General features: G+C 40.2%; 1 protein-coding gene across 1 annotated transcript in view; it reads left to right on the plus strand.

The window, feature by feature from the left end:
* LOC101470163 (neuronal acetylcholine receptor subunit alpha-7) overlaps window positions 1–23,184 on the plus strand; it is a 48,542-nt gene extending 25,358 nt beyond the window's left edge. The window contains exons 4-10 of the mRNA XM_004538861.3: window positions 2,953–3,062; window positions 13,716–13,795; window positions 14,891–15,058; window positions 18,968–19,162; window positions 19,701–19,787; window positions 21,437–21,546; window positions 22,340–23,184. Of these exons, the coding sequence (XP_004538918.1) occupies window positions 2,953–3,062; window positions 13,716–13,795; window positions 14,891–15,058; window positions 18,968–19,162; window positions 19,701–19,787; window positions 21,437–21,546; window positions 22,340–22,942 (1,353 nt within the window). The 3' untranslated portion in view covers window positions 22,943–23,184. The remainder of the gene's footprint in view (window positions 1–2,952; window positions 3,063–13,715; window positions 13,796–14,890; window positions 15,059–18,967; window positions 19,163–19,700; window positions 19,788–21,436; window positions 21,547–22,339) is intronic.
* Window positions 23,185–27,405: the final 4,221 nt, after the last annotated feature.

The following is a 27,405-nucleotide window of genomic DNA, read 5'->3' on the forward strand; positions in this document are numbered from 1 at the left end:
AGAAGATCCCATTAAGTATGTCACAGCCGTCACGTTGAGTTGGCTGCTGCCTACCTTACAAGTTGAATAAATCAATTATTCAGGAAGCCTCCTCTTTAATACTGGCATCTACTATGGTTCAGTGGCTCAAGGGGGCTTTGCAGACATTGCAATTTTTGAGAGAGACCTAAGATTTACATTAACCAGCTCATACAAAGTCAGCCAGACAGTCAAAGAAAGGACAAGTTTGGGATTACAGGTTTATCAGTCAATGATTGTTCTACATTCAGATGTGACTGAAATACTCAGCACTGAAAATAAAAAACAAATAAACAAATAAAAATAGTGTATCTGAAATTGTGTTATTGTTAACAATCCATTGATTATGAAACCAACATTTTGTAGAATATTTATATAGTAATATGGCCATTGCAGTGCAAATAAAATCAATTCACCCTTGCAAATAACGAAAATCAGATTAGTGCTACATTTTCAATTACCTCTGTTACCTCTTTGGATTTGCAGTTGACTCACATGTGTCATATATGAATTTGAAGAAAAAAAATCAGCCTTTCATACTCTCAAATTAGTGATGCTGTCTTGAATTTATGTTATGCAACTCCATACCTATTCTTAGACAGCTGTTACCTTACATAGCTTTCAGTCCTCCTCATCTGTTCCTGACAGACTACAAAGTTAGTGAGCTGTGATTAGTTCTGTTGGCTGTTAGTTGTGTTTCTCCAGCCAATGAACATGAAAAGAAGCACCAAACCGCCAAGGCCCACAGATGACAAGTGTAGTGATTAAGTCATTAGCTGTGTGAGTGCAGACATATGCAGCAGGCCCATTTGAGATGGATGGAATATCTTTGAAATCATTTTCTATTGTATATTTAACTGACAGATGGTGTGGAAACATGCTGACAGTCACAAGGACTAAACCTTTTAAGTGGAAGAAAAAAAACACTATAAAAATACATGCATGCACATATACATACACACAAACAGATGATCCCAAATATACTGTTGCTACTTTAGCTCTGGGGATTTTTGTTGGTACATGAGGAATTTGCCCTGTGCTTTCAGCAATTGAATGCCTCCACCATATATTTATATACACACCATATAGCTTTCATGCAGCAAAAACACATCCAACTCATTGGAGCATGGAAAAACTATGTCTTGTAGTGTCTGTCACTCGGATGTTAGCAGCAGATTCTTTGATTGCTGCAAGTAGTGGGACAAGACCTCAATGGACTGGGTGTGACAGACTAATTTATGGATTTTATTAAGTCTGAATACACTTGGTCAAGCCACTCCTAAGCCGATTTTTTTATAATGGCGAAGCACTTTATCCTGTAACCACCTTCGCCGTGAGTAAATGTGCTTGCCATGTAATGTTTGGGTGAATGGTCTGTCCACATGAATACCCTGACAACTAGATTTCCAAACAGTGAATTGTATTGTAAAGACATGCTCAATATTGTGGTTAATCTGGGTAACACGTGTGCTTGCACACAGATTTAGAAAAAAGCATAATACTAGCATACGTTTAGATGCCAGGATGAATGCCAGTATTTATACCACTGTGGATCATATATCATCATGCTGTGCATTACAAGTAATGAAAATAAGCACAGAAGCAACACATATCACACTCACTCTTTGTGTTTTTGAACCCTTTGATGCTGTGTTCAGTTAGCTGAATACTGGCAGGCTCAAATGGGACTGCACATGGTTAGTGCCAACAACTGCTGGCCTGGCAACGTTTCTGTGCCAAGCTTCATTATCAGAGTTAGAGACAAAGTAGAAGAGCCAACAGCTGTATTAGTCTGTGTGAAGAGGAAATATTTGACTTCTAATGGGTTGAAGCTGTCCTCTTGTTAAGGACTTAAAAAGCTTCTTATCTGCAAACAGAGGAGTATCTAATACAGCAACACTTTACTAGAAGTACTTAAAAATCTTGTGGTAGTTTTACAGTGATTTGACAGAAAAAAAAATCCATAGCAAACATTTTGAATATCATATTCAAAATGTTTGAGTGGAAAGTAGAATTCTGTATTATAGCGACAACCTTCGGTCCTTCTTTGCCGCTTCTGCAGAACGTAAAGTTTCTGACTCGTGCTCTTGTTAAGTCTCTTGGATGCCTTCCGATAGCAAAAAACGAGGCGAAGGAAAGAAGGTGCAAAACATTTATTTTCCTTACAAATCGAAAGGTACAAAACAAATGCCTCTGGTGGGAGCTCCGTTTATATTCCCTTTGTGTTACAACAAAAGATAACATTAAAACGGCGACGATCAGAAAACTGTTGCTCCACGCCCTGCTTGCTTACCTAACCTTTTACCCACACCCCTCCGCATGCGGGCCAAATACACACCCCCTTTACGACATCTACCAACACTTTACAACAACAACAGACTAACAAAGCAGGATTAATTTATGGAGCACAGCATATTACATTATAACCTAAAATGATCAAGATTATAATAAAAACTTAAAGATCATGACAAATACTTAAATATGGCATGATGTAACTGAGTAAAATATTGGCCTGGACTTGGCTCCAACATCCTGTACACCCTCATCCTCTAGGATCTGCTATAGAAAATCTATCTACAATAACTATTCTTGGTTAATCACCAAACTTTTCAGATCAGTTGAGATGAGGATTCAAATACCATGTGAAACATAAATTAATATCAATGCACATAAAACAGATGGAAATTCCAGCTTATCAGTGGATTTCTTCCTACTGCAGTTTCTGATACTTTTGGTCATTCAAGGGTAAAGCAATAATATGCATGGATATAGTTTCAGTAAAAAATGCTATGAAATACCAGTGATGTGATATATATGCAACTGTACCACGAATATATAGGGTGGGAAAAAGTTTCCTTCACATGTCACTTTTGTTGACCCTCCACTTTTCCATTGCCTTACATAATTTTTTCTAATTTGACACTTTGTTTTCAGCATTGGACAGACATTTACCTCTCATGGAACCCAGACAGCTACCCTGGGGTTCAGAATCTCCGTTTCCCTTCAAATCTAGTGTGGGTCCCAGATATTCTTCTGTACAACAGGTATGTTACATTCTCATCTTTTTGAGTTGGTCTTATCAGGCTAGTGATTGGGTCACTTCATTGCTTTCCAGTAACATTTGTTCATTTATTTTACTGATTAGAACCATGCTCATCTAGCAGATCCAACTATAAGTTAATATATAGATCTTCTAATACCATTAGAAGAACATGCCTTGCTCAAATGGCTTTTAACTATTTCAACCGGAAACAGAAAAAAATCTTCTTTAACAAACAAACAAACTATTCAGACTTTTGACAACTTAAAACTGAATACAATTTGATATATACTTTTTCCATTATCAGTCATAAAGGACTGAGAAAAGAAAATTGTGTTTTTGGACAGAGCGTTCTCACTCCCGAGGCGTAACATGTCGACGTTTTGTCACGTCCCGCGGCGTTCCTGAGGAACGCGAAAGGAGACCTTCGACGTTCTTATGGTACGCGGCGGGTTATGGCTGGAATCCAGTGCAATGACGCTCCCGCGGGAGTAGACGTTCCAGCCCTGTATTCCAGCCCTAAACCTAACCTTATCCCTGGCCCTGACCATAACCTTATTCCTGACCTTAACCAGGACTTTAATGATGTTAAATAGCGTGTTTCTAAGCGATTTGAAGAATAAGAGCGAACATGTGTAGGTTCAGTCCAGACGGTTCTCATATTTCCTCTTTTTCCGAGGTCGTCATTTAGGAACGTGGTGGGTAGCCGAAAACGTAATATGGTGACGATTTGTCACCTAGCGTAAAATGTTACGCTTTGGGAGTGAGAACGGGTTGTTTTGGAGCTTGCAGAAGCCAAAACTTGAAAGCCATCTTCTGGCTAAAATGTCAATGTGAAGGGTAAAAAACACAATTTTGAAATGACAGCAAATCAATAATCATGACTAGAATTTGTTAGTCCAATTTTGGTAATTAGCAATTTATTTTACCATGTTAAAATACTTATTCATCAATTAATTGGCTACAACAGTAATATAAAAAGCTTACAAACTATTTCAGACCAAATTAAGTAAAACATTTCATAATGTCTTTTCAAACGTAGTTTCTCAGGCAATAGTTGCTAAATTTACCCATTATATAATTTGCAGTCCATGGGCATGACAACTTACACAGTTCTTGGTATTTCACCATTTTGTATTTAAAATTGTTCACATGGTAAAGTGCAGTGAATTAGAGTGGGTATTTAATAAAGTGTACTGACTTTAAGCAAATGATAAGGACAGGCAACCCACATTACAAAACCTCCACTTTGCTGTTAATTACATCATACTGCCCACTAGAATAATCAACACTGTTTCCTCAAATTGATTTTTACCATTTAATTTTTCATTAGATTTCATTATATATTTTGGTTTTTACATTTTCTCTCTTTCGCCATTCTTCTTCTATGTAGAAAAATATGCTTTCTTTTGTGAATGGACACAACACTACACTGCCATGTATCTGTGTATCCAAAAACACAGCAGAATGAAAGATTCTATAGATGAAATATCACTCTGCTTACAGTATCATTTAATTAAATGATCGAGCCAATTCCCTCTTTGGGGAATAAACCATAACTCCTTTTAGGCTTTGCATCTGTTTCCAGTAACAGCATAGGACTCTGACTACTGAAAGCACTGTGCCAAGTGGGTAAAATTGCCAGTGCTTTGGCTAGTTTGAAAACTAATAACGATTCAAGCTTCAGAAGAATAGAGAGAATTTAAGCTATATTCTGTACTACCTTTATTTATTTGGAGAATTCTTCTCTTAATTCCATGTTTTAGGCCCTGTCACCGTGGTTGTAGATGAGGTTCAATTCAATAATGAACCACAGGCTCTTGGAAACAGCCATCTGAACAAGCTCATTTCTTCCTTTATCAAAGAATTGGGCTTTAATAGCACAAAGGGGAAATAATCTGTCTCTTGAACACTGGCTCACTGGCTTCTCTGATACAGAGGTCAATAGAACAGAACCTCTTTTCTTTCAGCATATTTGGCTGGACATGAGGCTCCTGTGCTCATTGTCCTGCTTGGCTAGATTGAAGAAATACAAAGCGCTTGGGCTGCTTTCACAATGTCATCTAGATCTGGTCAGATTTAAGAAGAATTCAAGCACCTCACATTACTGCCAGTGACTGACTTGATCATTTTCCAGAGTCCTTTGCATTTTGACCTTTTCTGTGGCACCAGTGTTGTCCTCAAACAACCTGATTTTAGACTTTTATAACATATACTGACAGCTGCCTACACAGTAAACAAATAACACAGAACATTTACCCTTTTGCAAAACAGCTGTGACATAATAAAAATCAACAGCAACACCCAGTGTGCCTCTGTGGGGCACATCAATCATGATTTTGTCTACAAGCATTTGCTGAGAAAAATAGATAAATAAATAAAGTCAATAAATAGTGAAATAATATTCACTTCAGAGAAGAATTTGGTAGGTGTCTTGAAACACTTAAAATTCCTTTGAAAATTGCAGTAAAATATCTTAGGAGTTGCAACAACAGACAATTTTAGGAAGGTTATTTTTTTATTTTTTTATTTTATTGGCCATAGTAAGTAATCGTTACAGTTTAAACTGCAAAGTGGAAGACAGTTCTAGTTCTTACTTAAGGATGTCCACTTGCTAAACATTAATCAAAGAAATGTGCAAGGCAAGGCCACTTGAGGAAACGCTGAAGTGGTATTTATATAGTGCTCCAGTTTATGTGACTAAAACAGACAGCTATGTAATTGTGGATCATTATTAACCTGTCAAAACAGATGATATTAAACAGGGCATCAGCGCTTCACTTAACTCCTTGCAGCAATACACTGCTTCTTGCTTACAAAGAAGTAGACTTGCGATGGGAAAAAGACAACAGGACACAAGATAGAGGTAGATTTGACTCCTGATGTTTCTGTTTCAGCTTCTTTAAGTTGATTAAATATTCTTTCATAAGGGAGAGATAGTGACAGATTTACAGCTTACCTATGACTGAGTGTGTCAGGGCTCGTGTGCGGAGGCGAGGAAGGGATGACCCACATGCAGGACTCGTGGTGCAGAACGAGGTTTATTGAATATGTAGACAACAGATGATAGGATGGCTGGCTGGACTTAGTGGACTGGTAGACTGGCTGGCTAACTGACTGGACGGAACACACACACGACAGAAACAACATCATCAATGACCCGACACTGAATGGGTAGAACAGAGGGCTTAAATACACAGACTGGTGATAATGATGATAATGAGGGACCGGTGAGTACACAGCTGAACATAATGAACTAATGATAATGGGAAGAGGATTGAACATAATACACACAGACCAAGGCTAACACAATAAAACAGGAAGTGGAACAGGCAGTAGATAAACAGTGAGTGTGAACTGAAAACACTGGGTCACCGACCCAGGAACCCTGACAGGACCCCCCCCTTCAAAGGCCGGCACCCGACGGCCAAACGAAAAAGAACCAGAACAGGGCAGGCGGAGGGGGCCCAGGACAGAGGGACGGAGGCCACACAGAGACAGTTCGGGAGGTCGGCAGTGCGGAAGGCAACGGCGGCCAGTCAAGCGAAGGCGGTCCGGGGGCCGGCCGCGCGGAAGGCAGCGGCGGCTCTCCAGTTTTAGGCGTGCTGGCCATGGCCCGGTGGGCACAGGACCAGACGAGGCAGGATCAGGCGAAGCACAGGCCGGAGCTGCAGCAGGCGAAATAAAAGCCAAAGTCGAGGCCGGGCCAGACGAGGACGAAGGCTCCGAGGCCGGGCCAGACGAGGACGAAGGCTCCGAGGCCGGGCCAGACGAGGACGAAGGCTCCGAGGCCGGGCCAGACGAGGACGAAGGCTCCGAGGCCGGGCCAGACGAGGACGAAGGCTCCGAGGCCGGGCCAGACGAGGACGAAGCAGAGCTAGGTGACAGTGAGGCATGAGGCTGGTGCGGTTCCCCTGAACCCCCAGTTGACGAAGAAGGTTGCCGGACGGGCTCCTCGGGCCCTCCAGCGAAAACGGTCTCAGAACCAGTGGGCACTGGAGCCCCTGGCACACACAGGACAGGGCCAGCGGGTGCGGAAACCCCTGGCTGAGGAGCGGCCGGGCCAGCGGGTGCGGAAACCCCTGGCTGGGCAGCAGGGTAGCTCACAGCAGGCTCTGGGTACTGAACAGGTTGGTGGACGGGCGACTGGGCCACTGGTGACTGGACAGGAGGCGACTGGGCCACTGGTGACTGGACAGGAGGCGACTGGGCCACTGGTGACTGGACAGGAGGCGACTGGGCCACGGGTGACTGGACAGGAGGCGACTGGGCCACGGGTGACTGGACAGGAGGCGACTGGAGAGCAGGTGAGTGAACTGACGGGGCTGGAAGCTGAACAGCAGGTGAGGCTGACGACGGAGCTGAGGTTGGTGTGGCTAATGGCTGGGCTACAGACTGAGCTAATGAGGGAGATAAAGCTACAGCCTGAGCTAGTAAGGCCGGTGCCTGAGCAGGGGACACTTCAGCCAGCCTAACCAGGGATAAAGCTAGTGCGTGAAAGGCTGGGTCAGGAGGTGGATGAAGTGGTGGACTGATTAGCTCTTCCGTGCCTCCAGAGCGTGAGGGCACTGGCTGGAGAGCCTCAGCTGAGTCTCTAGGGGGGTCAGACTGGATCCTGGCCGTCCTCAGCCTAGGTGCTGGGACAGGCACGGGAGGTGGCTGGACACCAGTCACCCCCACTCGAGAAACCGAAGCGGGTGTGGCGGTAGACTGGGTCGCAGCTGCCCTCCTCCTGGGAGCTGGCACTGGTGTGGGGGTAGACTGACTGACGGGAGTGGAGATAATGACTGGGTGTGTGATGTTAGCAGGTTTATTGGGGATTGTTCTGGTTTTCCTGCCACCACTATTTACAGTCTTTGGGAGAGCAGAGCAGAACAAATCTTCCCAGTCCACAGAATCTTCCAGGAGGGAAACATCCCACGAATCAGAGATGGGGTTATTGTGCGTTTTGAGTGAATAATCAGATGGTGAGTGCGAAAAACAGTCACTGGAGCTCACCATCGGGAGTGGCTGAAAGTGGTCCGTTTTATGGCGGCGTGTGCGCCGATTTCTCCGGGAGGAGGAAGCGGGCGGGGTACACGTCCGAGCCTCTGGCACGGGAGCCTCTGTTGAGCCGAGGTGGAAGACGGAGCCGCTGTGCCGTGGCGAGGTTGAAGGTCCGGTGAATGAGGCAGGTGATGTGTGAGCGTGGAGCGGAGTGGCGAGAGAGGGAGCGGCCGAAGCGCGGCGTGAAACGTCCACTCTCCGCGGCAGATGCTCCGGTGCAGGTGAGGCAGCAGGTGGGGGAACGCGGCGTCTCCGAGGCCCGCCCAGAGCCAAGCGAGTGCCCTCGAAGACGTGCTCTCGCTCCGCGAAGAGCCGCTGTCTCTCCTTGAGTTTTTCAGCCCACAAGGAGAGCGCTACCTCCTGCCGCTCGTAGAGGTCCGAGTCCGCTGGGTCAAAAGCGTGTCTTCTTGGCACGGGTCGGGTCATTCTGTCAGGGCTCGTGTGCGGAGGCGAGGAAGGGATGACCCACATGCAGGACTCGTGGTGCAGAACGAGGTTTATTGAATATGTAGACAACAGATGATAGGATGGATGGATGGCGGACTGACTGACTGACTGACTGACTGACTGACTGACTGACTGACTGACTGGACGGAACACACGACAGAAACAACATCATCAATGACCCGACACTGAATGGGTAGAACAGAGGGCTTAAATACACAGACTGGTGATAATGATGATAATGAGGGACCGGTGAGTACACAGCTGAACATAATGAACTAATGATAATGGGAAGAGGATTGAACATAATACACACAGACCAAGGCTAACACAATAAAACAGGAAGTGGAACAGGCAGTAGATAAACAGTGAGTGTGAACTGAAAACACTGGGTCACCGACCCAGGAACCCTGACAGAGTGAGAGAGAATGAGTGAGAAAGAGGGATGGAAGCAAGAGCTCTGGGTGTCTACAAGGGATGATACAGAACATTAAGCGGCTTACAGTAGGGATAACTGATAATGATCAATATGCTCCTGACAGAGACCTAGATTGTAAATGACATTCTTCATGGATTCAACATAAATCTGGAGTAAAATCATTTACTCTTATTTTTATGAATCAAGAAAGCAAGCATGAGAGGAGATTAAAATTATGAGAAGATGTAGTTTTACAAATCCCTAATGGGAAACTAGGTCAGTGCAGTGGCAAGGCTTTAGCACACACATTTTTTTTTTTAAATTCAAAGTGACAGGACCACCCTCATTCCACCCACACCAAATCTCGACATTAAACCTCTATCCCCCATGTCAGAGAGATTTACCACTTCACTGCTAAGGGTTAGTAGGTAATGGGCATTGCAGGTTTTGGTTGCATAGGGAACAATCTAATGTATTTACCAACTTGTCAGATGTCAATTATTGGTATCCTTCACTCCCAGAAGGAATCACATCAAATGATCTTTTCAAAATTAAGATACTTTTAGGTCAGGATCTGCCCACTTTGTGTCACAAATGTTTACTGTCTTTACTACTATGCCCCTTAAACACAACATGAAAGCCATGGGAATCAGGACTGTTGGGCCAGCTGACAATAAGCTACAATGGTATACACTGGAGCCAGCTGAGGTGGTTCGGGCATCTGACAAGGATGCCTCCTGGGTGAGGTGTTCCGGGCATGTCCCGCCGGGAGAAGGCCCCGGGGCAGACCCAGGACACGCTGGAGAGATTATATCTCTCAGCTGGCCTGGGAACGCCTTGGTGTTCCCCCGGATAAGCTGGAGGAGATGGCTGGGGAGAGGGAGGTCTGGGCCTCTCTGCTTAGGCTGCTGCCCCCGCGACCCGGCCTTGGATAAAGCAGATGAAGATGGATGGATGGATGGTATACATAGACCTTAAGTCAATCTTCAGACCATTCAGCCCTTTGTGCAAAAAATAAATTCTTATTTATTTATTTTATCACAGACAGCATGATGATGATGGCAGCGTAAAGTGCGCTCCTTCCCAAGTGGTGGACTCTAATGCAAGTGCACATTTCTAGTAGATTATATTCTGGATTGTGGATATTCAGAAATGCTACAAGTTCCAAGTCTTTAGCCATGGTTGGCACTTCACTTGACCTTTCTTTCATCTGACCCTGGTCAGAGTAAAACCTGGATCAAGCATCTTTGCTTTGGTCCCATCAGCCTCACATCAGCCCCTAAGATTTACAAAGTCTAAGCCCAGGTCAACCATGCTCATGTTCAACCCTCAAGGTAAGTCTGGGACTATGAAGTCTGACTGGCAATGTAGAATGTCTCCTCTCTGGTGGGGAAGACGCAGCAGACAGTATAGGAAGTGAAAAGATACCAATGATCATATTCCTTCTACTGGTGTAGAGGTGTTTAGTTGGACTTTTATCTGAGAGAACAAAAAGGGTAAACCCTATGCAGCTGCACTTCTCAAAAAGGGTGATTATTTTTTTATGCTTATGAAGCAAAAACCAGTTCAAAGAATTTCATCTTATTGGAGTCTCTGAGTGGGACATTAAGGATTCCTGGCTCAGGACTTGTATCAGATACTGTTTGATCATAAGGTAGTTCATACAACAACACCTTAGGACAAAGATCAGTGGATTGACTTTGATATTATTTCAGAGAATGTGCATTTTAATGTACCACTTTTTGTATCCTGGATAGTCTTTTTCTGTTTCTTTTTTCTAAAGAAAGTTAGTGACTTTGACTTAGTCAAGAATTTTTGAACACTAGGTCCAGAAAGTAGGGACAGTTGTAATTTTGTATTTGCTTGTGTCAGCACATAAACAAATCAATAATCTCCTCACATGAATAAAATATGAATACAATGACAATTCCTCTCTGTCAAAGACATGGATTTGAATATTTCATCATTTATAGATATCTGGAAAGCTTGAATACAAAAAGACTAAGCTTTCTACTTTTCCCATGTAAATAGTATAGACCATTTATCTGTAAAGAAGCATTACTTTTTTATATTATAGCTAGTTATCTAAAAGATAAATTGCTGACACACACTACAACAGTGTTTGACAAGAATGATATGTCAGTCCAGACCGTGTCATTGCATTTCTCCACTGACTATTGAAACCAGACTTCATATTCTATACTGCTATGTGAGAAACATATTTAAAGTTACAGTGCAGTAATGACCAATTTAATTTAAGTAATACTTTACTTCCATTTATGATTTATACATTTTCTTTTTCACTTTTAATACTGGGATATTACACTTTTGGAATTATTTATTGCTATAAAGTAAAGTTTTTGAAGAATCCCATTAAGAAAAAACTCAATAAAAAGTCAATTGGGATTTAAGACATATTGTAGTTTTCATGTGATCTTTTATTAATATGTGATCTAATTAAATGCGGTTAAAGTTATACATCAAGGAATCATTAATGCCTGGGTCTCTGTGTGCTGTACATTATTCAAGTCATTGTCTTTCATATTAAACATTTATATTGGCATTTTGAGAGAGGGTTTAGTAAATGAAAAATGAAATGTTTTTATTTCAATTTTTAATGCTTTAATTTGTCCATGTGAGGTAGATGTATTCCAGATACCATTACAAGGCTAAATGCTAAGATCATTTATTCTAGGCAATGGATGAGAGCTACTCTGAAATATCTCTGTCTTCCACCCTTTAAGTGAAATAAATGATTAGATATAAATTATGGATGTAGCATTATAAATCTGCATCCATTAAAGCTTTGTCCTGTTACACGTCTTCTGGATTCAGTCCCAAAAACTTTACTAAAATCTATACTCCACCCACAAAGCAAAAAGCTTGTCAGAAGAATTTGAAATGTTGTTTAAATGTTCCTCACTCTCCAGTTGCATATAGTCTCATGCTACAAGCAGTAAATATTTACTAATGGAAAATAACAGTGCGGTTTGAACTGTTGTCTGAGTTGCATTAACATTCATTCATCCTTTAAAATGAGATATATTGAGTTGCCAGTGCACCTCATTCAGTTTTCCTTTTTAAGAGGTCACAGCATACTGAAATATGTGAATTAAATATTATACTTGTTATGAATACATGGATAAATAGGTATAATTGTATGCCATTTACCGGTTCATTACTTTTGCAAGGAGGCTGTTTTCAGTCCATATGCTTTGTCCATTTGGTAGTTTTTCCCCTTCTTTTCCATCTCATTATCCAGCATAAACAAAACTCAAAAGTGTTTACAACCGTGATAGGGTATACTTATACACAGGAGGCTTTGAGCTAAATGATAAAATTATATGCTAATTACTCATGATGACCGTGCTAACATACTCAGATGCTTGGCAATTTAGTTTAGTTCTTTCCATTTGATGACCTCATTGACAAGTTTTGACATCTGACAAGTATATTTCAATCAAGATGTGTTTTAATGAGTCAACAGATTTTTTCAAGCTAATCCCTACCCATCCATTCACTTCCACTTATCTTTTCCAGGGTCGAGGGGGGCGCTGGAGCATATCCCAGCTGTCATAGGGCGAGAGGCGGGGTACACCCTGGACAGGTCGCCAGTCTGTCGCAGGGCTAACACATAGAGACACAGACAACCATTCGCACTCACATTCACTCACAGATTCAGTCTAGAATTTATTAAAAGCTACACTTTTTTATATTTTTCACATGCTTACTTTTACAACAATGAATAGAGGTCACTGTTGCTCGCACAGTGAAATTGGCTTCAAAGAACATGCTTCACCAAAAAGTCATAGTGATTGCTTTGATTACTCACAGTTGCCTGTGATTTTGCATGTTTGACCTCAAATACTTGGTAACTACTAGCTGAGGGACAGTAACACTTGAGTTTTACTACAACTGAGAGATTAGCTGCACAAGTCTGTCACTTCCATGGTTATTCCACTGGTCATTGACCAGTCTCTGCACCTGCAACTGTTTTCCTAGTGACACCCTCCATCAACCTCCATCATCCACTTGCAACCTGCCAGTTCCCAGATGGGTCCTGACCAGTCTGTAGAGCTGTATGACTGGGGCATTGTTAATTTTATCCCACATTGCAACCATAATTGTTAAGACACCTACAATGAATGAAGTTAATGTCACATACTAATCTCAACATAATATGAGTCAGTGGTAGCTCACTATCTAACAGTGGCATGGTTTAATTTGACTGTTAGATGTTAATTAGTTGTTGGTATATTAAACTGTCAGTGTAGAAGACTTTATTATTAGCATGTGTGTTGTCAGAAGCTCAATAGATACAATTTCAGCATGACACAATCAAATCAGCCTAACAAAGCAAAAGTATTCTTCAACTGACTTCTCAGATACTCTTCTGGTTATTTTTACTCTCTGAAAGAAACATTAATCAGTTTTTGTGTTCCAGAGATTTTGAGCATGCGAAATAGATAATCCCTGGTCTGCTTGAAGGACGTCTTGGTAACAGACGACCGTGTTTATTTAACATGATGAGCAAAATTAAACACACTCTGTCTGGATCTTCACTAATCCCCCTTGTCTCTGCCTTCTGTCACCTTCATTTACCACTTGATGTTTTTTTGTCTATCTTTACTTTTGTAGTTGACTCTGACTCAGCTTAATAACTTCTATTCTCTTCTTTCTGTGTGTTTTTCTCTTCCATTTAATTGTTATGATAAAATGCCCCATTTAACTACTCTTGTCCCCCTATAGTGCTGATGAGAGGTTTGATGCCACGTTCCATACAAATGTGCTGGTCAATGCTTCAGGAGCTTGTCAGTACATTCCACCAGGTGAGACATCCCAGATATTTCTATATTCTTACACTACCGTCCCACACTACTCCCAACATGCTAAATCCAAATTGTCATCATCTTAGGGACATCATTATCTCAACATCATCATTACTGTTATCACTGCCATCAACACCCTTCTCATTCTCACCTCACTGTTCTGGTGAACAATCTCTATTCAGATTCCCAAGACAATGTCATTTTACAATCACTGAACATTAGAGACTGTTTCCACTTCCTCCACATACCAAAGTTGTTCCATTTGATATAGATCTAGTGACTCGGGGGGCCATGGAAGATCACTGAACTCACTTTCTTGTTCACAAAGACAGAATTGGATTGCTGTCTTGCATTGTTTTACTGCAACAGCCATTGGAAGATGGTAAATTATGGGTATAAGAAATATATGGTCAGCAAAAATATTCAGACTATAGCATGCAGACATACAAGTTCAAGTTTGCAGAGAAAACTGTTATACCACTACAACCAACTTGGATTATTAACACAAGCTAGCTCTAGCCTCAGCATTGTCTTCTTGGCTGACAGGAGAAGAGCGCGTCATGGTCTTCCACTTATTATGCTTTCTAAAGGGCTTACCATCATCTTTCTGTCAGCTTTAACTAGTGTCACCATTCTCTTTTAGTCTTTTACATGCACTTTTCTGTTTGCAGAACTGCTGCTCACTGAGCAATTTTTGTAAACTCTGGAGATTGTTCTGGTGAAAATCTCAGGAGATCAGCAATTTCAGACTCACTCAAACTACCCTGCCTGGCATCAGCAAAGATGCCATGGCCACTGAACTCAAATACTCCCCCCCCCACCCCATCTAATGCTTGATATAACACTAACTAAAGCTCTTGATCTGTTTCTAGATCAGTATTTTTTGAATCGCAAAGCTGATGTTTATTTGTATTCTAAAAGGATATCAGTGCCTATAATAAATGGCTTGGAATATACTAGATTTTAGTATCAGAGAAGCATTTATTTAAAGTATGTTTAAGTAAAAATTGTCATGTAGAAGTAACTTTTTATTATTTTAAAAATAAATATTTACATAAAAAAACTGATTGGTTTCTAAAAGTAATTTATCTGCAGGTATCTTGAAGAGTACCTGCTACATCGACGTTCGGTGGTTCCCGTTTGATATTCAGAAGTGTGACCTGAAATTTGGTTCCTGGACCCACAATGGTTGGTTGCTGGATCTCCAGATGATGGAAGTCGATGTCTCTACATATATACCCAATGGGGAGTGGGACCTTGTTGGTAAGAACGAAAACAAAATGTCATGCATAGATGCTGAATAAGAAAGACCCTGATAAGACTCTCACTGAGATTCAGCATTAACTATGTGAAACATCCAATCAGTGTCACACACAGCAGGTGTTTCAGCTGTGTTTCTTTCTTTGTAAGATGCCACTCTCTTAGTCAATCAGTCCACAACGAAGGGGTCTTTAGATGGTGTGAATAATGCAGCTTCTATTTACTATAGTACTAAATAAATCTTCAACAAATTCTGTTTCTGACAGCATTTCTGTACAATACAGGTGATGCTAATTTCAAATACTGATCACAACAGGTAGGCTAGCAAAGCTAAAAATAAAATCCATCAGAAGTAGTTAAAAAGAACTCTCTCAGTTCATACCTTCAAGCCTTTCAGAAGCATCTAGGAAATGACTCCAGCATTTTGCCTACAGTTAGGGTTAGGGTTGATGACTCAAATGGATAAAGCATATCAAAAAACATGGAAAGTTGCCCATCAAAGTGCCGTTTAAAATCATCCTCCTAACTTTATCCCTCATCCTATCAATATTTTTACCGTATATATTCCACTGCTTGTGTCTCCATATGGAAATAAAGAACTCATCCAGGTTTGGGTGTTAATCGGAGGCCAATGGAATAATTTCCAGACACAAACTGACTAACACACAGAGTTGGTGCACCCAGCTGGCTGGGGGAATAGATGGGGGGTTGTGAGTGTGTGTGGTGACAGCTGGCCTAGGGATGGTTCACTTAATTCAGGCACAGCCAGGCAGCTAGCTGGCCAAGAACACACACTGTCCTGGTGCCTTAGAACATGCCCATGTTCATGCAAGAGTGCAAACACACACTCAAAAGCAAGCAGACACGCATTGTTTCACTGTCTCAGGGGGTAACTCATTAAATTAAGCCATTCCTGAGCCCATTAACCTAATCTGAACTATCACAACTGAATGCCTCACCCCCACCCTTCACCTATTTATAACCTTTACCCTAAAACCAACTCTTATCCCCAAAAAGCAGTCTGGACCCTTCGGGACTGCACTTTTAAGTCTCTAGGGTGACACACGTTCCCATGGGTTAGTGTTCTGTCAGGTTAAAGTCCCTAAAGGGAATGGAGGACATGACCCCATACAAGTGAGCGCACACACACACACACACACACACACACACACACACACACACACACACACACACACACACACACACACACACACACACACACACACACACACAAGATCTGGTAAATGCATCTGCAGGTCTACAATCCATCAAATTAATAGAAACTAACAAAGGCTATTTCTCTTCGGCAAGCGGGTGACAAGAGTTTTAAATGAAATGAAATTGAATCCGAGCAATCAATTTAAACTGAATTCCTATAGGAAGTAAGGCTCACACACGCAGTGATAATATCAAGTGTTTTCTGTTACTGACTTGAAAAAAGTTGTGCATTTTGACTGTATTGTTGATTGTGTCATTTTCACAATCAATTAATTGCTATTAGAGGTGTATAATGCTGGGTAAACCATACACATTATTATTGTTATTGTCAGCTTACTGAAAGAGGGTGAAATTAACCACGGTCCAGTCATTGATGACTTTGTTCAGTGGTGTGAGGAGTCTTATCTCCAGCTGAACATATCTAAAACAAAAGACATGGTTGTTGATTTTAGGAAACAACAAAATGGGCACGGAGTCACTTTAATTAAAGGTCAGAAAATAGAGCAAGTACAATCATATAAATATCTTGGGACCATAATCAATGAAAAACTGAACTTTGATCAAAATTGCAAATCAGTTTGTAAAAAGGGTCACCAGCACCTTTATTGCCTTAGGAAACTTGTTCATTTCCACATTGACCAAAAAATTTTAACTTTGTTTTATCGTTCTTTTATTGAGTCCGTTTTATCCTTTTGTTTGGTGGCATGGTTTGGTCAGACCTCTGTCACAGAGAAAAACTCTCTAAATCAGATAGTGAGATGGTCCAGTCGTCTGATAGGTGAGCCACAGTCTTGTTTAGCCTCCCTGTACTCTAAGCAGGTACAGAGGATGGCTTTATCAATCCTTAAAAATGGTTCCCATCCTCTAAGGGGTGAATTTCAGCTTCTTCCCTCAGGACGGAGGTTTCTATTTCCAAGATGCAGGACAAAGCGTTATAAAAATAGCTTTGTCCCCGTTGCTGTCACTGAATTAAATAAGAACTGTTTTTGATTCGAAATATTAAAGTATGTGTCACAGTGAGTTTTATATATTTACTAGGTATGTGTGTTTTTAAAGGGATGTCAAATGCTGTCATTTTTCTGTAAAGCAAATTTACCTTGCCTTTAGGTATAAATAAAGTTACCTTACCTTACCTTACCTTACCTTACCTTACACAGGCAGCACTCTTGTGGGTTGACTTTTATTCATCACTGATTGTTGATTGTAAGCTACACATGACTGCCTGGCAGTCACACATACTCACACAGAGGTCCTTGATTGATGATATTAATCCAGAGGACAAGCTAACATTGTCTGCATTCCACCTTAAAATGATTATACATATGAAATAGATCTGCTATTGTTACTCATCATTTAGCTATACAATTGTTCTTGTACTTGTAGTTTTTCTGACTATGGCCAGGCCAATGTGATGTTGATTTCTGTTACTGACCTTTTAAAAATCAAAATATATCTATGCCAACAACAAAGATAAAACTATAGTGTTGAACATGGCAGATGACTGCTTTTTGGAGATGTAGCTGGGTAATCTGAAGCATTTACTAACATTTGCAGGTTTTAACATTTTGTGGCAGTCCTTTACTCTTGCTCGGCATATAATACAACCAATGATCATGGCACAATGCATTGCAGCTACAGCTAACTTTCCACAATCTCCAAAGATAATTTTATTTGAAACTATTTAAATTACAGCTAAAGATAAATACACGCTCCTTTTAGTTTTTGTTTATTTGTTTTTTACAAAAACAGAGTTACTGTTCAGATATATATTCTATATTTTCACTTTTTAGTCACCATGAAATGAACTTGAACATAAAATAAACTTTAGTGACTGCTTTTTAATGTCATTTTACTGTTTTCATTTAATTTTTTGTCTACCCTTACTTGTTTTGATACGTTGAACTAGTACTGTGTACAAAAGGTGCCTTTCAAATATGCTGTAAGGAACAGGAACTGTTGTTTGTCTGTAAAATAGATGTGGAAGTATTCATAAATTTTAATAGTTTATATTTGAAAGTTATCAAGCTGGTTTTGATCAAACAAATTCCAATAACAGGATGAAAAGATGGCCAGCTGGTCAGCAAACAGATTCAAAAGCCAATTACTGCTCTCAACAAATGGCTGTCATTTTAAAGCCATGAACTTGCAACTTCTATTTCAGTCTCTACTGTATGAGCAATTCTTTATACTGATTATAACGTCCTGCTAAACAAACAGGTGGAATGGATTTGAGATTATTAGGCACAAGTTGATTTTCTTTTGTTTTTGTTTTTTTCAAAGCAAGCTGCTTCCCAACATGATTAACTAAATTCCAGTCTGGACAAAATAATATTAATCTGATTGGTTAAAGTCTACAAATTTATGAAATACAGAAATTGAAAGAAGAAGAAAAAAGTACTATTATCATATTCATAAGTTTCCAACATCTTCTATAAAAAGTACAAGTTGGCTTTCCATAAAATGTAAAACATTATACTTCTACAAGTATTTTGCCTGTATTTATTTACATTTTAACTAATGCCTTTTTGTTAACAAGGCCATACATGAAGTATGAAGAAATGTGCATTATTGGCTTATTTTACTGTTTATAAAAAATATTCAGTCAAGCAGAAGAAAGAACTGGACCATTATTTCATAATTCTGTGTTTTTGACCTCTAAACTGACACCTTTTTACCCCTTAATATGTCTCCCAGGTGTACCAGCAAAGCGTAATGAGCTGTATTATGACTGCTGCAAGGAGCCCTACCCCGATGTGACGTTCACAGTCACAATGCGCCGCAGGACTCTTTATTATGGCTTAAACCTGCTCATCCCCTGTGTGCTCATCTCTGGTCTGGCACTGTTGGTCTTTCTGCTCCCTGCTGACTCTGGAGAAAAGATCTCACTGGGTACAGAGGATCACATACACATCAGGCCATCCTTGCACACAAAGACACAGATACACAGTTTCACGCAGAGGGACAATGATTCATGATTATATTCATACATGTAGACAAAAATGTGCCTTTCTCCCCTACTTTGGTCATCTCTGCCCACCAGACTGCAATTGCTTACCCATTTATTTGTCTTTGCTTTATGCTAGCGCTGACATTATTGCTTTGAATAAGCATTTGCTTTGAATTCTGTTCCTTAGCAGATGAACAAAAGCACCACTGTTAACGCAGCAAAGATAATCATGTGGACCTGAAAATGCCAGCTTGTTTCAAAATGCCATTCCGTGAGACAGGGCTGCACTAAATAGAAATGAGACAGTGCTCCTTTGACAGTGGATAAGATAGTAAATATTCCAAAAATAAATTCATAGCTTTTGTCACCTGTTTTGAAGACAACCAGCTGCATTTATTTTGAGTTCTCTCAAGTCACAATTTAACAGCAATAGAGATGTTTGATGAAATAATGTATCTAATGTGTGTCTGCCCTTTTTAGGCATAACGGTACTGCTGTCTCTGACAGTGTTCATGTTACTGGTAGCAGAGATCATGCCTGCCACTTCAGACTCAGTTCCTCTAATTGGTAAGACAATATTCAGCTCCTCGTAATGCTTTTATTGGTAATTATTTAATTGTTGGTTTAAAAACAACATTAAAGCAATTGTGAATTGTGAAGGTTTTCACAGGAACCTATGCAGTCTGAGTATGCACATCCCTCGATTCAGTGGCTTGTAGAACAACATTTAGCAGCAATAACTTGAAGCACTGATTGGTTTTCTATATGACTTCACTAGTCTCTAAAATAATTGTGAAGAAATCTTCTTTGCAAGGTTTATGGGGAGTTCTTTTAGGGTCTTATCATACCACTTCATTTGCTGAGTCAACTGCTAAAACTTCTGCTTTAATAGAAGCAATTGCAATTGTTGATAATCAGTTAACCAAGTCCATTTACACAGTAGTGCATAGAGACTGTACTCTGGTGTCCACCTAAAGACATGGATGTTAATTGGTGATTCTAAATTGGTTATGGATGCCAACACTAGAAAATGTTATTTAAATCACAATCTAATATTTCCATTTTCAAACATCCAAGAGCTAAAATGTGTGCTATTTTTAGTTTATTTTTAATTGATGGAATTGTTTTTACAATAAATAGGTAAGAAAATTATAATATATCATGACTTGCCCAAAAGGTGGAAAAGGTATAAAGTGCCACAGTGAGGGTAGTGGGTCAGTATGGAGATTTTATTTTCTCAATTTACTGTTCAGAGAGAAAACCATGGAAAGTTGCTGGATGAAAAGAATAATTTACCCAGGAGACAGTTGGCTACAATAGGTTAGAGTGTCAAAATAGATCGTTATGCCTCATACTCACATCACAGGGCAGTCTGTAGCAGAAAACATTCTTTGCACAGATGGACTGATATGTTGTGGCTGTGGGCGGGTTCTAAAGAGTGTGGGGTGGGTGTTTGCTTGCTGATGCAGTATGTGAAGATTATATTCAGCGTAGGAGATAAACAGTTGTGTTGCATAAGACCATACTGATGCAGACAGGGGAAGACAAGGCAGCAGACTTTAAGAAGGGAGGAGAAGCTGCAGATAGGGCTGCTGCCCTGCATCATCTGGCAGCTCAGTGATGTAAAACAAAGCCAAGAGAAAACACGCCTTTTAGAGTAGATGTTTAACACACTACAGATACTGTATATCAGAGATAATAGATAAAAGACAAAAATGTCTTTGACATTTACTATCAGAGGTTATCATACAATTCCAATTATATTGTGACACGGAAACGTATAATTTCATTAGCCCGCCTTTCTACTTAATCGCTGACATCACAGCTGCATCAGAATGTGTTTGAAAAACATGCTTTCCTACATGGAAAGGATATGCATTTTTATGTCCCTGTGTGTCTTCCAGTGCCTCCAAGGCTGTTATGTCTTTTGGCTACATTTTACATTAACAAAAAAGATGTTAGTCATCCTCTTAACCGCCCCTGGGGTGTTATGACCTTAGATTTGTTGACAGGGATCATTTCTTCACTGAATAATCAACCAGCTACCTTACTTGGTGACAGTGATGATGCTTTCTAATCTAATAATTTTAAAATGACCATTTCACTTATATATTTAAATAAATAAATCATTCAGTAACAGACTACAATATCTACTAACAAGCCATGTGTCCTTTATTGAAATTGCAATATACTGATTTGTTCGTATTCTTCTTCAGCTCAGTATTTTGCTAGCACCATGATGATTGTGGGATTGTCGGTGGTGGTAACTGTTCTGGTTCTGCAATTCCACCACCATGACCCCCACGGAGGAAAAATGCCTAAATGGGTGAGTTCAATAAGGGGAAAAAAGAGACAATTTAATTACAGTATTATTTCAATAACCACCTCTCTAAAACTGTTTCCAAGCTTTGATGTGCCCCTCTTTAGAAGTTGAAAAAGGTTAGTTCTTGCAACAAAAAGGGTACGCATCATTAGCACAATAACAGATCCTTCTTTGTTTAGTAAAAAAAAAACATAAAAAAAAAAATTGACTCTCCTTAGTTTCACATCATATTTTTCACTGACAACCACTGCTCTAACATAATGCATAGAGGTACAGCCGCTGAGCCAGTATAAGTCCATTTTATTTTCGAGTTTGTTTGTGTAAGGACATGACACCAAGATCTTACACAATGATTAAAGGTACTTTTTAAAACTATACTCTGCAAAACTTTTCTTAAACCCTTTACCACTTGAGGCAACATTTTAAGAGTGGCTGTGAACAAGTCATTTCTGATGTATCCTTCTATTATCTTTTGATTTTTTCCTTTTAGTCCTGCTCTCATTCTCTTAAGAAGCTTTGCCTTTTTGGTAGGCCACCAAATAAATGCAAGAAATAGAAATTTTCAGGATGAAATCATACCAACTGTTGTTTCAATTCTGTTGCTAGCTTTAGTCATTTTAGAAGATTTTAGACTATTTTTTTGGTAAGTGTCAATTAAACTGTCTATGTAGATTCTCTGTCATCCAGGTCATGGTAGTCTAAGGAACACTTTCCAGTGTAAATTAACATATCAATCCAATCTTTCCACCTTCTTTCCTCCAGCTAAATCTTTATCTTTCTTATTTCTTTCTTTCAGGTCCGAGTCTTTCTTCTCAACTGGTGCGCTTGGTTCCTCCGTATGAAGAAGCCTGGAGAGGAAAGCAAAACTCCAGTGAGCTCAAGCAGTCCTCCAACTTATAAGTACTCCCATTCTCCTGCTCACCACACTAGCACCACCAGCATTCAGATGAGCACCATACCAGGGCAGCCATCCACTCAGGCAACAACAACCAATGGAAACATGAACCTATACTTTAGCTACCACTCAATGGGCACAGACAACCCTGTGTTTCCACCTAGTGTTGATTCAGGTGTGATTGTGTGCGGTGGTGGAAATGGAGGTGGAGGGAATCATCATAACGGTACCTCCCAGCTTGACATCCACTCAGACCAGACACGGACTTTGCTTTTGGAGCAGATTCCCGAAATTTGCCGGATTTTGGAAGAAGTGCAGTACATTGCGAATCGCTTCAGAGAGCAGGACGAGGGGGAGGCAATCTGCAGCGAGTGGAAATTTGCAGCTGCAGTCGTGGACCGGTTATGCCTGGTGGCCTTCTCGCTGTTCTCCATCATCTGCACCTTCACTATTCTCATGTCAGCTCCCAATTTCATTGAAGCCGTGTCAAAAGACTTTACGTAAGGCTGCTCTCTATCATCACTGACAGATAAAAACTAACAGTAGAAATTCTGACACAATTAGACCTGCACCACACAAGCCTCTCTTGTACTTTTATGTGAAGACACACAAGCTCAAGTTAATTTAGAATTGATATCACCATAGATCAGTACCCAGCCTTTACCCCTCTCATTACACGTTTGTTGGTATATAGCTGGGGTAATGTGTTTTTTCCCTGTGAAGGTTCCTCTTTAGCTTACAACATACATACAGGTACATAGGAAGTTGAAGCAACATGTAGTAGTTAATGATGTAGAAAGTCAGACTGATGCACTTTTCTTCTGTATCCCTGCTGCACCACATCATTTACTTGCCACCATTTGAGCGTCACGTCTCATCAGAATTCACTCTTTCCCTTACAGCTTTTCTTTTCTCTTAATTTTAGAATTTACACATCCTGTCTTCACTCCGTTTTCTAGAGATGTCTTACCTAAACAACTTCAGCAGTTACATATATAGTACAGGGTTTTACAGGTGTATTCTTGTAATGCATTTGTTCTTTGTATTTTATAAATAAATCCACATTTTACAGTGCAATCTGGTTAAGCTGAAATTGATTTTTTAATGAGTTAGCAAATTCACTGAGATCTACTGAAATTATACATTTCACTAATCTGAGGTGTGAAACTACTGATTTCATTTTAGATTTCATTTCATTTTATTTTCATTTTAGATAAATATACCATTTTCCCTCGCTAACTGAAATTTGATTTAAAATTTCAATTCAACTCAATTTTATTTATATAGTTGTCCCCTCAAGGTGAAAATGCCCATTATAATTTCCCACAGCCTGACTTACAACTGTATCTGATTCATTACAACAAAGAAAGCCAAATAATTTCTTTATACCTTCATTATTACTCTTCCTTTTACAAATGGAGCTATTAGTCTAATATATATTACAGTTTTTCTCGATTGCTTAAACACTTTTCTTGAAACTATGGCTCGTATTCTCAAAACAGTAAACACAAATCCATAACGTCTCACTCAATTTCCCGAAAATTGTATTTTCAGGTCAAAATTAAGCTCTACACTCAAAACCATTCACTCTTGCTGAAAAACCAAACTTTGTCCACAGACATCAGACACAAGGCCTCAAAAACACACACACTACAACATAGTCTTACACATTGGTGCAATAAATTGAAAACAATATTTCAAAAACTGTCAAGTTATGTTGCTTGTGGTTCTTCCCCTCAAAAACCTTTTCACATCATGAAAACAAAAGATCCAATGTACATACAGTGTAGGGCTGGGCGATATATCGAGTTTTTGAAAAATATCGATATATTTTCATACGAGATATAAGATGTGACAATATCGTTTATATCATATAGTCTATGTTACGTTATAATTATACTTATGGAGCCGCAGGTTTGCCTCTCTTTCGTCCACTTTTGTCTCTACGCAACGTCACTCGGCCTCGCCTCTCCTTCACTGAACACAACTCCCCCTCCCCCATAGCTTCACCTGCAGGCAATGACAAGATGAAAGCGGAAAATCTCCGTTAGCGAGTTACCTCGGATCGCCCCGTGCGTGGGGCTGGACGGTGTCAACGTGTTAGCGAGCTAACCGCGCTAACGACATGCAGCCCGGAGGAGCTGCACGGCCTAAAATCCTTTCATTTTCTCAAAAACCGACAGTGCGCCTTATGTATGAATTCTGGTTGTGCTTACTGACGCGAACCGATTTTATGTGGTACACAGCGCTCAGCAATCTGTCAAAAAATGTTTTAATATGACTTTGCTAAGCTACGGAGCTGCACCACTTGATGGATTGTCGGAGGATTACGGCTACCGAGGAGGATCCTCGCGGAGTGATACGTACTGTGTGTGTATAAGGACCACAAATGGCACCTGTTCAGAGACGTGGTGCAGCTGTGAAATCTGTCTCTTTGTTATTACGCTCAGCGTCTATTAGTTTACATTTTGATTGCACAATTGTGAGCTTTTTGTTATGCACAAAAACAACATTGTTTTCTTTTATTTATGGACCATGATTATTTAATAAATGCTGATAATTTATTTTTGAGTAATTTCTTCATGTACATCTACGCTGTATGTAAATAAAAGTGCCCGTGTGACATCTGGGACACAGTGTGACTAGAACTCTCTTTTTGTTCTTAACTTAAAACTTAAAACTTTAAAAAAAATATTGAGATATATATCTTATATCGCCATCCAGCTAAAAAATATCGAGATATGAATTTTGGGTCATATCGCCCAGCCCTAATACAGTGGCACATTTTTATTCATGTACCATACAGTACAACACACAGCAAAAACATTATTCCACCTGCAGCATCCTGTCTGTGATCTGGGTCAGGTCCGGGAATCTCATCCACATCACAGGCTATATTGACCCTGGCCAGGCAGCAGGGGTAAAATCCTCTCACATGCCTGATCCACCGCTGGCATGCATCTACTGATATGTATAGGCAGGCTTCTTCCACGACCCGGAGGAGGTGAACACGGACATAAGGTTCTCTGTCATACACTTTCTACCGCCACGCCGAAAATAACTCCTCCATCGGGTTTAGAAAGGGAGAGTATGCAGGCAGAAAGATGTTAGAAAACCTTGGGTTATTGGTAAACCAGTCATGAACCAGAGCAGTGTGATGGAAGCTGACATTACACCAAACAACAGCATAGTGAGGCTGCTCTGGCTGTGCTGGTTCACTGTAGTCCCGCTGGAACATATGTTGTCTTAGACCATCAAGAAAAGCAAGGAGAAGCATAGTGTTATAGGGTCCTAGAATGGCATGGCGGTGGAGTACCCCTCGTTGGCTGATGGCTGCGCACAGAGTGACATTCCCTCCACGCTGACCAGGTACATTTACAATAGCCCAATGGCCAATTATGTTCCTCCACCTCCTCCTTGGTGTCCTAGACCTCCTTTTCCTCCTCAACCTCTTCCTTTGCATCTCTTTGAATCCATTGTTTCAAACCTGAATGAGTTTCCGATTGGTGTGTGATAAATTTTGACTCGTAGTGTTTCCACTTGGTTAATTGTGTGCTAATTGAGCTCAAGCTGTGCTGACTTAAGTTAACATTATTGAATGCAAGCGCTTTCTAAATGGCCACATGGTATAAGCACTGAAAAATGTAGGGATTTGTGTGTAGAGTTTTGCAGTAACAGTTCCCCACATCTGACTCATGTGTTAAAGCAGGGGAATAGTGTTTATAGTTCAAGGAAATGGGTGTGCTTTTTGAAAAATAGCATTATGGTTTTGAAATTTTAGTTCAAAAGATTGGTTATAGTGTTTAAGCAATCAAGAAAACCTGCAATACATCGCCTGCCCTTTATAAGGTTTATTTACTGCAGACAGAAGAACACAGAATACGTAGGCACCAAAATGTTAATATACCTCTGCTAACCCTGCCTTACAGGCCAAATCTTACCAATCTCTGCTTCTCCACAGCAACCCAGTCTGTCAGTGGCAGTTCATTTAAACTATAGGAATGATTTACCAGACACTGGAAAAAATACTCAGTCAACATTACTGTTTTGAAATGACATTAAAGCGACAAATTAATACTACCGGAACTTTTCTGTGACTGAAAACTTAACTTTTCAGGGCAGTTTATTAAAGTGTCACTTCATTACATCCATCCCTTGTGTTAATACAGTATAGTTTTGTTAGCATATGATGCACTATTTGTAAATCACTCACACTCACTTACAGTGCAATTTTTCCTTGGGTAGTAAATTCATCTTTGTTTATTTGTGTGAGCTAGACATGTTTTTGTATTCTCACACAGAAACTCACAATACAGAAAGAGAATATTTTGAAATCTATTCTGAGATGTGCATTTAGTACTCTTTTGTAGTGGTGAGTGCTTTGTATTTTACTCTCTAATGCTCAGTGAAAGGCAAACACTTTTCTTCCCTAATCTCTAGTGACAACATGTAACAAGAATTACTGGGTGACTTGATAGAACAGATTTTTGTTCAACTTTGTCTCTTTTCGCCCCCTGACTGTCCTCTGATTCCAGGGGGCAAAAGACATGAGTGAATTCCCATTTTAAAAACCCACATAAATTCACAGCCTTTTTCCACCAAGCTATTGGATATTTTAAATGGTGTTAAGTGGGGAAACTAAAGAAGAATGAAGCAACACCATACAGTATACCACACAGCGATTGCAGAAATACTCACTGAAATGGAATTCATGCTGTTACAGTTAATCAATGCACTACGTACAGACAAACAGCTTCCAACTGCTGTCGACCTTTTATGCCACTAAAGCACTGTAAACAGTTTGTTATGTCCAGTCATAATAGACATGAAGCAAAAGGTGAAGCCAATGAAATGTACAGTGTTGCTTTATTGCCAATTCTTTTGTGCGAACTTAAGCTGCATTCAAAAATCTACTTTTCTGTGACCAGGGATTTGATGTTTTTACTTGCTTTAAATGTCGCAAATAT

The sequence above is a fragment of the Maylandia zebra genome, linkage group LG6 (genome assembly GCF_041146795.1).
Source record: "Maylandia zebra isolate NMK-2024a linkage group LG6, Mzebra_GT3a, whole genome shotgun sequence".
In the NCBI taxonomy this organism is placed as follows: domain Eukaryota; kingdom Metazoa; phylum Chordata; class Actinopteri; order Cichliformes; family Cichlidae; genus Maylandia; species Maylandia zebra.